The sequence below is a fragment of the Muntiacus reevesi genome, chromosome 2, assembly GCF_963930625.1.
Source record: "Muntiacus reevesi chromosome 2, mMunRee1.1, whole genome shotgun sequence".
NCBI classification, from domain to species: domain Eukaryota; kingdom Metazoa; phylum Chordata; class Mammalia; order Artiodactyla; family Cervidae; genus Muntiacus; species Muntiacus reevesi.
The window spans coordinates 262,546,100-262,560,861 of NC_089250.1; the positions used below are offsets into that span (position 1 = coordinate 262,546,100).

Here is a 14,762-nt window from a genome sequence, read left to right on the forward strand (position 1 = left end):
AAGTAGTCAAGCCTCATCTCTGACCCCAGATTGAAATCCTCTCCTCCAGAGGTCACGAAGCCCAGTGAAACACACAGCTTACAGCAGCAAACTTTCATGCCGTCAGCAGTGGAAGCACAGTCCTAAGCACTGGACCACCAGGGAACTCCCTATTTTAAATATAGCAGCATGTGCATGTCAATCCCAAACTCCCAGGCTATCTCCTCTCCTTCCCCTCAGTAGCCATTGGTTTTTCTCTTAAGTCTATGAGTTTTTGGTTTGTAAGTTCATTTGTATCATTTTTAAAAAATTCTACATATAAGTGATATCATATTTTTCTCTCTCAGACTTACTTCACTTAATATGATAATCTCCCAGTCCATCCATGCTGTTGCAAAATGGCACTACTTCTTTTTCATGGCTGAGTAGTATTCCACCATGTATCACATATACCCCCTACATCTTTGTTATCCATTCATCTTGTTGATGGCATCTAGGCCGAGGGTTTCTAATGTTTCATTTCCTACTGCCAAGGAGCTCAGCAGTGGACTCAACCAAAGGCATCATTATCCATTCATTCTGTTGATGACATTTAGGCCATGGATTTCTAATGTCTCATTTCCCACTGCCAAGGAGCTCAGTAGTGCAATTAAGCCAAAGGCCGGAACCAACCAACCCCCCAAATCCTGTCTTTGTGAATTTATCTCTGGGAACACTCCAGATGCCAAGGCTCTTATCAGTCTGGATCCAGTCTAGAGAGAAAAGCCACACAGTAATTTGAACAGGGAAAGTTTAATATAGAGAATCAATAACTTTAACAGCAAAGTGAAGTAAGGAGGGGATTCACTGGTAAGGGGCCCTGGTAGTTACTGGAAATCCACCTTCAGGGGTGTGGTGGAGAGACATTCAGACACCTCAGTGGAGGCTGTCCTCGGCAGAGTGGGGGGTGGAGGGCGCCAGGGGAAGCTGCTGACCACCTGATTCACCTCAGCAGATGCGGGGAGCCCTGCACCACCATGCGCTGCAGGGCAGCTGAGCAAGCACCCCTGAGCAAAGCCAGAAAGCAAAAGCCTTCCCTCCCTAGAGGCACATCTCTCGGACGCCCTCTACTGGCAAACCTTATCAGGCCAGTTATACTGGAGAATACTTCTAAGGCCCAGATCAATTTTCACAGAGCAAACAAAGTTGAATTTGGAGCTGAGCGTCAATAACTCAGTAAGCGGAACACTGTGGAACTCCCCGCATGCAGTGGGTATGGACGAGGGATGCTGCAGCCCGCGGTGAGCCGAGTCATCCCACATAGGGAAGAACCAGCCCTGCAGAATGCCAGCAGTGCCCCCCTGACAGGAAACAGGAGCATATGCAAGTGGGATAATCCGATGAGACTCTTCTGACAAGTCAAGAGAAGTGCCAGAGAAGTGGGCACGGTGTGGGGCAACCACAAGGAAGAGTGCAGCTCCCTGGGGCTACTTGCAGCCAGAGGCCCTTACCTCCCCCAGGCTGGAGAAGGGGGCTCCTGAAACTGGGAAGGAGAGAAGCATGTGGAGAGGGCTACCTGACAAGCTGACAGGAGCTGTGAGCTTCAGGCTGGCTGCAGCCAGCCAGAGCACCCTGGCGGAGAACAAATCTCCCAACCTCAGGCTCTCCTCCCCTCACCCCAGCCCGACCCCCGGGGTTGAATGAGCCCAACAAAGCCAGAAGGATGAGCTGTTGGGCTCTCAGCAGAGCCTGGCCAAGACCCAGCTCGATGGGGAGGGGCCGAAGGCTAGGCGGGGATGGGGCTGCCGGCTGCATCCTGGGACTGCTCCTCTGGCCCCACCTTGAGGCCCTGTGCCCAGTCAGCCCCCAGAACCTCACAGTGGGGCAGCATCTCCTCCACCAGGATCTGAGTGAGGCCCGGGTTGGACACGGCAGGAAGGTCGGAGATATCCAGCCTGCAGAGGTTCCTGAGAGGAGGCAAGATGCAGGGGGGTCACATATAAGGATGGCGTCTGTGTGTGTGAGTGTGGGGGGTGTACCTGCCCCCACACTGACCCCAAACTTTTTAATAAAATCTTTGCTCAAATACATGAGATCCACTGTGTGGATCTGCACACCTCTGGCTCCTGCTGTCCCACATCAGTGTAAATATCTTGTAATTTCCTTAATACAAAAAGACAGGAAGACTAAGTCCTCCCACCCTCCCAGATGTTCACTGTGCAGCTCATCTATGCTGACCCACCACCAGCTCTAGATCTGTCCAGGAGGCAGGGATGGGGGGACTGCCCTCCCCTGGTCTGGGGCCCAGCCTCTCACTGGAGGTGGTGGAGGCAGGCGAGGCCCCGTTCAGAGATGCGGGGGCAGCCGGCCAGCGAGAGCTCCTGCAGCGAGTCGGCCAGCTGGTAGAGGCGGCTGAGACACCAGTCATCCAGGTGGGGACAGTGTCGCAGTGACAGGGACTGGAGCTCCTTCAGGGCCACTGCAGGGAGCAGAGGGCGGATGGCACTCAGGGCCCGTCTGGAGCCCACCACAAACGGGCAGCGCCTGGCCTGTCTCCACCTCCTCCCGCCCCACCCCACTCACAGAGGTTGTCCAGGCCTTGGTAGTTGATGGCACAGCCACTGGCATCCACCGCCTCCAGGGGCACCTCCTGGAGCTTCCGGAACTCAAGGGAGGAGAGGCCACGCTCATCCGCCCGCATCCACTCCCTGTCCCGAAACCTGAAGAGAGGGCGTGTCAGCAGGGTCCCGCAACCTTCCAACCTCCTCATAACACTCCTAGCACCATATCAGAGAAACTGGTGCGCTCACTATACACCAGGCCCCGCGCTAAGGGCTTTACATGTCTGGTCTCATTGGGCCCCCTGACAACCTCATCAAGGATGGAGTGTTTGGCCAATTTTACATACCTGGAAGCTGAGGGTCGAAGAGATTATGGATATTAACATGAGAAAAAAGAGCTATGAGACAAGAATCCTTAGAGATGGGTGAATGTTGAGATATTTACAGACAGGTACACTATTTCTAAGGAGGGTGCTGGATGAAGTGCTCAAAACAAGTGAAATCTTAATTGGAACCAAGAGGAAGGCTAGATGAAGCCTATGTGAACTGTGTTTTAAAAACAGAAGGAAAATAAAGGGGAAAAACAAGAGGAGGAGGAGGGGGAAGGAAGAAAGAAAAGACACACTAGTGCTGACCGAGCACGCATGCTGTTGGCCTGTGACCCATGACAAGTGTCCAGACTGCAAAGTGTCCCTGAATCTTTACAGCACACCTTGTAGGTTAGACATGACCACCATCCGTGTTACTGATGACAAAACTGAAGCTCAGGAACAAGTCCCCAGCCACACGGCCAGGAGGGGCCAGAGACCAGGATGTGCACGGAAGCCAGTCAGACTGACATGAGTCTGTCCGACGGAGGAGCCCCAGGTTTAGAAAGTAGCTCTCCCGCCTCCCCACTCCACCCCACCCCCATTCTGACACCTTTGCCATCATACTTGACTGAGCCTCCCAGCTTCAAGACGAAATAGGCCCCTGCGACGTAGGGGCCGTATCGCTCCTTGATGTAGGTGACAGACCTGCCGGGAGAAGAGTAGCCGAGGGTGAGCCTTGAAGCACCACACCCCTTGCCAGGCCCCGGTGCTGCTGAGAGGGTCTCAGTCCACAGCACGGGATTGAGATGGGCAGGCAGACTGAACCAGATGGCAGATATTTACTGAGGGCCTCTGAAGTGCTGGGCACTGGGGGACAGTGGTGATCAAGGCGGATCATTGTCCTGCTCCTGCAGAGTTATTTCACAGGGGAAACAGATAACCAGCAAGTTAAGAACAAATCGCCGAGTATCAATTCCGTGATGAAGTTAATACTGAGGGAACAGACTAGGAGCGGCTCGGGTCGGGATGGGGGATGGAGGTGAGTGATTTGGTTTTCGTGTTGGAGGAGGTGAAACTTGAGAGTTGAATGAGAGAGGGATTGCAGAGGTCAGGGTCAGAGTCTGCCAGGCCAAGGGAAAAGCCAGTTGCAAAGGCTCAGAGGCTCGAATTAAGATGAACAAACGGCAATAAGGATGCCAGGCTGGCAGAGGTGAGTGGGTGTCCCAAGTAGAGGTCTCAAAGCTCAGTAAGGGGCCAGATTTTCGGCCTTGGAACTTGGCTTTTATTCTAGTTGCAGTCGGAAACCATAAGAGGGTTTTAAGCAAAATGGTAATGTTATCCATCTTCCTTTCTTAAGAGTCCTCTGGCTGCTGTGTAGGCTATAACGGGGCAAAAGGTGACCAGATAGGAGACAACTGCAGTCATCCAAGCATAAAATAAAAGGGCTCCGACCAGGCTACAGGCAGAAGGTGACATTGATGGACTGGATGTGGAGGGAAGGGAAGCAAAGACAGGAATCAGGGATAACTCCTCAGAATGTGGTCTGAACAATGGATGGGCAATGGTGCCACTGACCGGGATGGGGAAGGCCTGGGGATGAGGAGGCTGTTTTAGGGGGAAACCAAAGTTTGCTGTTATCCATGTGAGGTCTGACGTGCCAGCTAGACTTCCAAGAGGATATAGTAGGCAATGGATTGCCTCTATGAGTTGGAGGGTTTCATAAGCATGTGGGCTGGAAATGAAGAGGCACCTGGGCAAGGCTCACATTGGAAGCCCTAGGGCTTCCTGGAGTGGCAAGGGCAGGGTGGGCAGACCAGGGAGGCCTGGATAGCAGGGCTGGGCAGGCCAGGGGTTCTCACCGATTTTTCTTTTGCACCTTCAACACCTGTTTCCGGAGAAGGTACTCCCTCACAGCCTCCACATCATAGAAGCGGTCAGTCAGGAACTGGAGCAGTGTCCTCCCCTTCCTCTGACTGCCCTCCGGGTCCACTGCCTTGCTCAGGCCACGGATGCCGCTGGTACCTCTGTTCCATACCGGGGTCACTAGGCTCAGGGACTGGGGAGAAGAGGGGAGGAGGAGCTTGAGCACAGAGCCTCCTTCGAGACCCACAGCCAGATTCCCTTGGTTTTGCTCCCAAATCTTCCCTCTTCAACATTTCCCTGCTCATTTCTCTTCTAAGAACTTCCAGTTCTTTGGAATCTGCAAAATTTCCCCAGGCTTTCCCCAAGTTCTTTCCTTTAATCAATCTTAAATTCTCTTTGGGACTCCCCTAGTGGTCCAATGATTAAGAATCTCCCTGCCAATGCAGGGGATGTGAGTTCGATCCCTGGTCTGGGAAGATTCCCACATGCTGTGGAGCAACTAAGCCCACGTGCCACAACTACTGAGCCCACTTGACCTAGAGCCTGTTCTCCACAGAAAGATAAGCCACCTCAGTGAGAAGCCCGGGCACCACCGCTAAAGTAGCCCCTGCCTGTCACAGCTGGAGAAAGCTTGCACACAGCGACCAAGACCTAGCGCTGCCAAAAAAAACTTATCTTTGATTTGGCCTAAGGGTCTTCTTGTTTTCCTAAATTCTCCCCCTAACTTCCTCCAAGCTCTTAGTCTCTCACCAAACCTCTATTATCTGAACTCTTAATGTACTACAAATTCTCCCCTGAATTTTATCCACTTCCCAGCAGTTTTCCTAAATAAGGCATTCCTTTCCCCCAAATGTAACTTTTTTGGGGGGCTACACTGAGTCTTTATTGCTGCGCAGACTTTCTCTATTTGCAGTGATGGGGGGCTACTCTTCCATTCCAGTGTGCAGGCTTCTGATGCTGTGGCTTCTCCTGTTGCTGAGAAATGGGGTCTAGGGTGCTTTACCACTGAGCTACCAGCTCCCAAATATAATCTTAATTTCTCTCCAAACCATCCTTAATTTACCTCTTGAAGCTCCCAAATGTCTTCAAGTTCCACCCCACCAAAGTTTTCTCTTAAAGTGCCTCAGTTTCTCTTTTTGCTTTAACCAAATTCTCCCAATAGTTTTGCCCACATCCTTATTTTCCCTTAAAATTCCTTTTAAGCTCCCAACCTTACTTTAATTTTCCTAGGTCCATTCCTTGACTTTGCCGAATTCTTCCTAAATTCATTCCACAATATTGCAAATTCTCCCCTTAATTTCCCCTAGATCTTTTCCCTTGGAATTCCCAAATTCACCTCTTGGGTTTTCCATCAAAATTCCTAACTATTCCATGAGTTTCCCTCACCTTTGGTCTCCTACTCTTGGACCTCAAACCTCAGTTTTTCTGCCAATTTCTTCCAAACCCTCATCCTTTGCAAGTCCCACTGTCGTCTGCCCCTAGACTCCCAGAGCCCGTCGGATCCCTCCCTCTGATTGGTCTGGCGCACTTTCTCAGTCGGCACGCCCTGCTTCCCCATTGGTTTCTCTCCTTCGCTGCCGGTGACCCGCACCGATCCTCCGGCCCCCGACGACCACACGTCTCGGCGCCCAGAGCGAGGCTTAGCGGGAGAGGCCCCCTGCTCCTTCCCGCTCCTTGTCCGCTGGGCGCCGAGAGAGGTCCTGAAGGCAGAGACAGCAGAGCGGACACTAACTTAGAAGGCTCTAAAAGCTTCGGTCACCTACCGCCCTGGGCGCCGCCATCTTGCTAGGACTATGTAACCGGAAGGGGCTCGTCTTATCCAACCCACCAGGTCTCTTGTGACCACGCCCCCTCCGCTTTCCAGCCCTCCTCTTAAAGGGCTTCCGTGGTGGCTCAGACGATTAAGAATCCGCCTGCAATGCAGGAAACTCGGGGTTGATTCCTGGGTCAGGGAGATCCCCTGAAGAAGGGGATGACAACCCATTCCAGTATTCTTGCCTGGAGAATTCCATAACAGAGGAGCCTAGAGGGCTATTGTCTTCTACCGTCCACGGAGTCCCTAAGAGTTGAACATGACTGAGCAAATAACATTTTTTTAAATTTACTTTTTTATTGAAGGTTAGTTGCTTTACAGAATTTTGTTGTTTTCTGTCAAACCTTAACATGAATCAGCCATAGGAATATATGTATCCCCTCCCTTTTGAACCTCCCTCAAATCTCCCTCCCCATCCCATCCCTCTGGGTTGATACAGAGACCCTGTTTGAGTTTCCTGCGTCATATAGCAAATTCTCCGTTGGCTGTCTATTTTACACATGGTAATATAAATCTACATGTTACTCTTTACATACATCTCACCCTCTCCTCCCCTCTCCCCATTTCCATAAGTCTATTTTCTATGTCTGTTTCTCCATTTTTGCCCTGTAAATAAGTTCTTCAGAACCGTTCTTCTAGATTCCATATATGTGCATTAGATTATGATATTTATCTTTCACTTTCTGACTCACTTCACTCAGTATAATAGGTTCTAGGTTCATCCACCTCATCAGAACTGACTCAAATTTGTTCTTTTTATGGCCGAGTAATATTCCATTGTGTATATGTACCACAACTTCTTTATCCATTCATCTGTCGATGGGCATCTAGGTTGCTTCCATGTTCTAGCTATTGTAAATAGAGCTGCAATGAACAATGGGATACATGTTTTTTTTTCAACACTGGTTTCCTCAGGGTATTTGCCTCGGAGTGAGATTGCTGGGTCACATGGTGGTTTTATTTCTAGTTTTTAAAGGAATCACCATACTGTCTTCCACAGTGGCTGTATCAACTTACATTCCCACCAGCAGTGCAAGAGCATTCCCTTTTCTCCACACCCTCTCCAGCATTTATTGTTTATAGACTTTTTGATAATGGCCATTCTGACTCGTGTGAGGTGATATCTCGTTGTGGTTTTGATTTGCATTTCTCTAATAATGAGTGATGTTTAGCATCTTTTCATGTGTTTGTTAGCCATCTGTATGTCTTCTTTGGAGACATTAGGTCTTTTCCCCACTTTTTAAAATAACACTTAAAGGAGCACACACTTATTACTCTTCTTGGCTTCAGCAGTCTGTTGGACCTCTCTTTCCAATGGGCCTTAAAATGGGACCTGACAGTCTTTCCCTTAAGAGAGGGCTGTTGGAGTACCTTCCTTCTTTCTGACTGCACTCATAGTCCCTGTGAGCTTTCCCGTTTCTCTAGATCTAACTAACTGTTAATGCTTCCTTAGAACAGAAAAAGATGCACTGAAAAACTCCATATCTTTATTTTTTAATTATTATTTTTAAAAATATTTATTTATTTTTGACTGTACCGGGTCTTCGTTGCTGAGAGTGGGCTTTCTCTAGTTGTGGAGAGCATGGGCTGATCTGCTTTCCATCCTTGGGCTTCTCATTTCTCATTCTGGGTCCCACTTTGGCTTCTTGTTGTGATCATGGGCTCTAGGGCAAGCAGGCTTCAGTAGTTGCAGTGCATGGGCTTAGTTGCTCCTAGGCACGTGGGGTCGCCCTGGATCAGGGATTGAACCGGTGTGTCCTGCATTGCAAGGTGGATTCTTATCCACTTGGCCACAAGGGAAGCCCGCATCTTTCTTTAAAGCAGGGTCAGGGAAGGGAAAGGTCGAATAGATGGTGATCTTAGATTTCAAGGTAAGGGACAGAGTCAGAATTTCAAGACTAGTAGTGTGATGTGTTGGCAATTTCAGTTTAGAGTTCAAGGCTACATCTCAAGGGAAAATTCATTATGAAGTCTTGTGGATAGAATTACTCATTCATTCATTCTACAAATATTTACTGAGTCCCTACCATGTGGCAGGCACTGTTCTGAGTTGTGAGATTACCATGGAACCAAGGCTCTTACTGGAATGGAGCCAACATTCCAGTCAGTGAGAGGATGGTTAAGAAACAAATGAATAAGCAAGATAATTTCAGACAGTGTTTGATAAGAGGCAAATAAAAACAAGCCATATAATAGGGAGTGACTGAGGCACAGGGCCATCAGTAAAGACCTCTGTGAAGTGGTGACTTTTAAGTGGAGGTGAGGGATGAGAAGGAAACAGCCATTCAAGGGCCTGGGGGGAAAGTGTTTCAGGCAGAGGTAACAGTCAGTCCAAAGGCTCAGAGCTGGGACCAGCTTGCACAGAGGTGTGGGAGACTGGGTCAGAGAAGAGGGCAAGAAACTGTGCTTTATTCCATTTGTACAGGCATGCCTTGGTCTGATTTATATTTTCTTTTTTAAGATTATATTTATTCATTTATTTATAGCTGTGGTGGGTCTTTGTTGCTGCACACAGGCTTTGCTTTTTCTAGTTGTGACAAGTGAGGAGCTACTCTGTTGTGGTGCGCGGGCCTGTTAGGGTGTATTCTCGTGTTGTGGAGCACAGGCTCTAGAGTGTGCACGCTCAGTAGTTGTGGCACAGGAAGTTAGTTGCTCCAAGGCATGTGGGATCATCCGAGACCAGGGATCAAACTTGTGTCCCCTACATTGGCAGGCGGATTCTTAACCACTGGACTGCCAGGGAAGTCCTAACAGATATTAGATGCTAACTATGGACGGTGATTGCAGCCATGAAATTAAAAGATGCTAGCTCTTGGGTAGAAAAGCCATGACAAACTTAGACAGCATATTAAAAAGTAGAGACATCACTTTGCCAACAAAAGTCTGTCTAGTCAAAGCTATTGTTTTTCCGGTAGTCATGTATGAATATGAGAGTTGGACCATAAAGAAAGCTGAGCACCTAAGAACTGATGCTTTTGAATTGTGGTGCTGGAGAAGGCTCTTGAGAGTCCCTTCGGCAGCAAGGAGATCAAACCAGTCAATCCTAAAGGAAATCAACCCTGAATATTCATTGAAAGGACTGATGCTAAAGTTCCAATACTTTGGCCACCTGATATGAAGAGCCAACTCATTGGAAAAGACCCTGGTGCTGGGAAAGATGGAAGGCAAAAGAATGAGGAGGTGGTAGAGGATGAGATACAACTGATAAATTGTGGTGGTTGTTGTTTCGCTGTTTAGTCGATAAGTCATGTCCAGTTCTTTTGCAACTCCATGGACTGTATGTAGCCCACCAGGCTCCTCTGTCCAAGGGATTTTCCAGGCAAGAATACCGAATCTGGTTGCCATTTCCTGCTCCAAGGGATCCTCCCCACCCAGAGATTGAACCTACATCTCCTGCATTGCCAGGCAGATTCTTTACTGCTGAGCTACCAGGGAAGCCCCTCAAAACAACAACAACAACAACAACAAAAAAAAACTGTGGTAGATCTATCCAATAGAATTCTGTGTCAGTCAGGATCCCAGCAGAAAAGTAATTCACACACAAGTAAGATAATTGAGCATTTAATAATAGCACTCTTTACAAAGTGAGGGGTATCCAATGAGGGATGGTGAAGCACCTGTAAACTAGCCACAGAGAGGCTCTGTTACACTCTTATCCTTGAAGGGTCAAAGGGAGAGAGCAGTCCCTGGAACTCGGTAAAACCTATGGGTACAAAAGAAGGCCAACAGGAGTCATGGCCAAAACAAGTTGCACAACCAAGCTCATCAGTGGGGAAGAGGGAAGTAAAATCCTCTCCTAAGGAAAGGACCAGTGGGAGGGAAGAAAATATTTTGAAAATAATACAATCTACCACAGACGAGACTTCCAGCAACTCTCCTACCACCATATGGATGATACCAGACAACAGAAGAGACAAAGAGAGCAGAGAGATTGAGAAAACCAGAGTCCCACTCCAGTATTCTTGCCTGGAGAATCCCAAGGACAGAGGAACCTGGCAGGCTACTGTCCATGGGGTTGCAAGAGTCAGACACGACCTAGTGACTAAACTACTGCTGCTGCTAAAGACATCATCACAACAAAAAAGGCTGAGAGCTGAAGAACTGATACCTTCAAACTGCGATGCTGGAGAAGACTTGAGAGTCCTTTGAACAGCAAGGAGATCAAACCAGTCAATCCTAAAGGAAATCAAACCTGAATATTCATTGGAAGGACTGATGCTGAAGCTGAAGCTCCAATACTTTGGTCACCTGATGCGAAGAGCCGACTCATTGGAAAAGACCCTGATGCTGGGAAAGATTGAAGGCAGGAGGAGAAGGGGATGACAGAGGATGACATGGTTGGATGGCATCACTGACTCAATGGACATGAGTTGAGCAAACTCTGGGAGATGGTGAAGGAGAGGGAAGCCTGGCGTGCTGCAATCCATGGGATCACAAAGAGTTGGACATGACGGAGCAGCTGAACAACAACAAAGACATCATTTAAAGCCTGAATCCAGCATGTCTGTCTGCTCTTGGCCTGCCCCAGAGCTCCTAAAAATAGATTCCCATTTCTGCCTAAATGAATTTGAGTTAGATTTCCATTGCTTACAGCAGTAGAACTACATCTTTTGAGGGAAAGTCTTCATCTAGCTCTGTTACCATCTCCCATCAGTCATGAGCACTGACTCAACTTCCATTGGTTGAAAATCTCAACCAATGAACTTTCCCAAAGGAATCAACTGTCTCCACTAAGAGACAGAGACCAATAACATCATAGCTTCCTAACATTTTAATAGGACAATTTGAAAATATACAGAAAAGTTGAATGATTTTGTACAGTAAGTCACTGCCTAGGTTCTGTAACTGGCATTAGTAAATGTTAGTTACTCAGTCATGTCCAACTCCTTGTGACCTCCCATGGACTTTAGCCCACCAGGCTTCTCTGTCCATGGAATTCTCCAGGCAAGAATAGTGGAGTGCCAAGAGTAGGGTTGCCATTCCCTTCTCCGGGGTATCTCCCCACCCCAGGGATCGATCACCAACTCAATGGACATGAATTTCAGCAAACTCCCGGAGGTAGTTTGGTGTGGACAGAGGACAGAGGAGCCTGGTGTGCTGCAGTTCATGGCGGGGCCTGAATTGCTAGTGATAATGTCTGTGGACAAGTCCAGGGTTGACAGAACTGCTGCTCAGCCTGGGCCAGCAGCCTGGGCACCAAGGCACTCTGGCTGAGGGATCGTTCTCCTGGAAGTCACTTCTGGTTCCTCAGGCACAGGCGCTGGGAAGCCCTGCAAGGGCCAGAGTGGAGAAGACGGGCAAGGATCAAACCAGGCGAAGATAGGAGTAAGTGGAGGAAAGGGCTGCAGGGGGAGTTGGGGAGGAGCAGTGGGAGGGACCCAGAAGGGGCGGGGCAAGAAGAGGCGGGGCAGCCACTCACCCGTGAGGGGTCAATCTGAGAAGCGGCAGGGAGGGGTGGAGTTTGACCTCCGGCCAGAGGGGCTGAGGTTGGATCCCTGTGAACTGACCTGATGTTACACTTCAATTTAAACACATACATATCGCGCGCGCACACACACACACATCCTCCCACACACACGAAGCTGCTGATCCTCCGTGGAGAAGGGACTTTGTGATGCCAGGGGGTGCTCCCCCACCCTCCACTGCCCTTTACTCCCCTCCCTCCGCCCCCAACTCCCCAGGGGCTAGGTCACTCTGGACCTTGCTACTTCCTGTTCCTGGCTGCCGCAGTTCAGAGGCTATGGAGCTCTGGAAGAAGCTGAGGCAGGCTGGACTGGTGCCCCCAGGGCTGGGCCCACCCCCGCGGGCCCTGAGGGGAGTCCCCCCAGCGGAGAAGGTGGGTCAGACCCTCGCGTCGCCAGGGGCTGGCGCTGGAGGTGCCAGGGAGAGTCTGCTGTGGATCTGGGAGGAGCTGGTGAGTGAGGGGTTCAGAGGAATCAGAGATGGGGGAGTGGGGAGTGGAGAAATGAATGGGGATGAATGAAAGTAAAAGGTGCCAGAGACTGAAAGACAGAAAGTGAGAGACAGGAATAGAGAAATAGAGGCAGACACAGATACACACAGAGTGAGACGGAGACGGATAGAGACACAGAAAGACACTAAGAGTGACAGACAGTAATAGAGACAGAGAGATCCAGAGACAGAGAAACAAGAGATGGAAAGCAGAGACTGAGAGCCAAAGACAGGCTCATGTTAAATCTGAAAGGCAGAGATGGAGAAAGTCAAAGGCAGGGGCAGAGAAATAGAGACAGACAGAAAGACAGGATCTAGAAAGACAGAGGGAGACAGCCAAGTAGAGACAGATAACAAGAGAGGGAGACCTAATAAGAGAGATGGAGACTAAGATCAGGACACAGAGAGAGAACAAGAGAGGCGGAGAAAGCGAGGGACAGTGAAATGCAGAGACCATGACCGTGGGAGACAGGACAGAAGCAGGCTGACAGAGTCCAGGGACACAGTGAGGGTCCCACCCGTATGCTGTGGGCCAGGACTGTTAAAGAAAAAGATGACACCTGTTAAAGATGGCAAGGCTGTAGGTATAAAGACCCGCTGTGATGGGATTTTGTAGTAGAGGAGAGAGATTGGGCTGAACCTTGAATATAGCATGGGCAATTGGGAATTGACAGCCAAGGAGCAGAGTCAGGGGATAGAACATTCCTAAGAGGCTGGGGTGTCCCTGGAGGTCTAGTAGTGAAGCCTCAGAGAGGTTCCAATGCAGGGGATTTGAGTTCGATCCCTGCTGGGATAACTAAGGTCCCACATGCCAAGTGGCAGAGCCAAAAGAGGGGAAAAAAGGAAAATTCCCAAGAGGCAACCTCAGGGGTGAGGGGGGAGTCTGGCTAAACTGATCTAGCAGGATTCTTGCTGAAGGCAGGCCAGGGTGATCAGCCATCACCTGGGGGATGGGGGAGGAGGGAGGACGAGGAATCTGATCAGATATGGAAGAGGGTGTTGTTAGTCTCTTAGTCGAGTCCAACTCTTTACGACCCCATGAACTGTAGCCCGCCAGGCTCCTCTGTCTATGGAATTCTCCAGGCAAGAGTACTGGAGTGGGTTGCCTTTCCCTTCTCCAGGGAATCTTCCCGACCCAGAAATTGAACCAGGGTCTCCTGCATTGCAAGCAGATTCTTTACCATCTGAGCCACCAGGGAAGCCCAAAACATACAAAGAGGGGGATTCTTGCTAAAACTGGATTTTACTGATACAAGGAAGTACTGATGGACCCCGGAAAATGTTCAGGATCCTGACTAAAGTTTGGTAAGGCCAAGAATCTGTGTTGGTACTTGAACTGGGAGCTGCTCCCACTCAGGTTTCTAGGCAGAGGCACACTAACTCTTTGCCGTCTGGAGTGGCACGCCCATGACTGCCGCTTCCCACCCCAGGGGAACCTCCGCCGAGTGGATGTCCAGCTGCTGGGCCAGCTGTGCAGCCTGGGACTGGAGATGGGGGCACTGCGGGAGGAACTGGTGGCCTTCCTGGAAGAGGAGGCAGAGGAGAACACCGAGGAAGAGGAGGAGGAGGACAGAGAGCTGAAAGGGAAACTGGAGGGGGCCTCCAGTCCAGTCCCCGGCCACCACCGCCCCCCTGACTTTGAGATGACTATCTGAGGTCCTGCCAGTGTGCTTCCAGTGGACACATGAATGATACGCAAATTTATGTAAGAAGGCAGGGGAAGGGAGGGATTTGCAGGTCAAACTGACCTGCAGATATCCAATTTGGTACTGTCATTTGCTCCTTGAGCAAGTGCTTTCTCTGAAAGTGTCTGAGAGGAGATTGAGGGGTGGGTCCCTGAATGGTGGGTGTGTTTCTAGATGCTGTTGGAGGTTTGCAGAGAAACTGTTGGTGTCTTTGCAAATATGATGTACAGATGGCTGTTAAGCACTTGGAAAGTGGCTAGCTCTGAGGTCTGCTGTAAGTGCTGAATTTCCAAGCTGGGTTTGATAAAAAGAATATTCAGTATTTCAATAATAGTAAAAATTGATTATATTTTGAAATGATAATATTTGAGGTATGCTGGGATAAATAAAAATATGACTAAAGCTAATTTCACCTGTTTATTTGTAAATTTCTTTTACTGTGGTAAAACACAGAACATAAAAGTTACCCTCTTAACCATTTTTAAAGGGTCGGACACAACTTAGTGACTAAACCACCACCAAAGGGGAGGTCAGAGTGCCTTTCTCCTATCTGTTGTTTTTGTGTTTGTATTTCTTTAAATAATATTTATTTATTTATTTATTTTTGGCTGTGCTGGGT

At 49.2% G+C, this 14,762-nt stretch overlaps 2 protein-coding genes across 2 annotated transcripts; one reads left to right on the plus strand and one right to left on the minus strand.

Annotated features, from left to right (window-relative positions):
* Positions 1 to 1,592: 1,592 nt before the first annotated feature.
* Positions 1,593 to 6,448, minus strand: DMAC2 (distal membrane arm assembly component 2). Its single transcript, XM_065926177.1, has 6 exons — positions 6,222 to 6,448; positions 4,690 to 4,886; positions 3,455 to 3,535; positions 2,542 to 2,678; positions 2,275 to 2,437; positions 1,593 to 1,925 (listed from the first exon to the last, which is right to left on the minus strand). Exons 1-6 carry the CDS (start codon positions 6,249 to 6,251, stop codon positions 1,745 to 1,747), a joined length of 789 nt encoding a protein of 262 aa, XP_065782249.1. The 5' UTR covers positions 6,252 to 6,448; the 3' UTR covers positions 1,593 to 1,744.
* Positions 6,449 to 12,053: 5,605 nt separating this feature from the next.
* Positions 12,054 to 14,542, plus strand: ERICH4 (glutamate rich 4). The gene is made up of 2 exons (XM_065920606.1): positions 12,054 to 12,420; positions 13,889 to 14,542. Exons 1-2 carry the CDS (start codon positions 12,121 to 12,123, stop codon positions 14,111 to 14,113), a joined length of 525 nt encoding a protein of 174 aa, XP_065776678.1. The 5' UTR covers positions 12,054 to 12,120; the 3' UTR covers positions 14,114 to 14,542.
* Positions 14,543 to 14,762: the final 220 nt, after the last annotated feature.

Excerpts from the sequence above, each read along its gene's own strand:
- ERICH4 (XM_065920606.1), top strand. The coding sequence starts at position 12,121 with ATGCCAGGGGGTGCTCCCCCACCCTCCACTGCCCTTTACTCCCCTCCC. Across the intron at positions 12,421-13,888 it reads TGTGGATCTGGGAGGAGCTG|GGGAACCTCCGCCGAGTGGA; the intron begins GTGAGTGAGGGG and ends TTCCCACCCCAG.
- DMAC2 (XM_065926177.1), bottom strand. The coding sequence starts at position 6,251 with ATGGGGAAGCAGGGCGTGCCGACTGAGAAA. Across the intron at positions 4,887-6,221 it reads AGGGCGTGCCGACTGAGAAA|TCCCTGAGCCTAGTGACCCC; the intron begins GTGCGCCAGACC and ends TCTTCTCCCCAG. Across the intron at positions 2,438-2,541 it reads CCAAGGCCTGGACAACCTCT|TGGCCCTGAAGGAGCTCCAG; the intron begins GTGAGTGGGGTG and ends TGCTCCCTGCAG.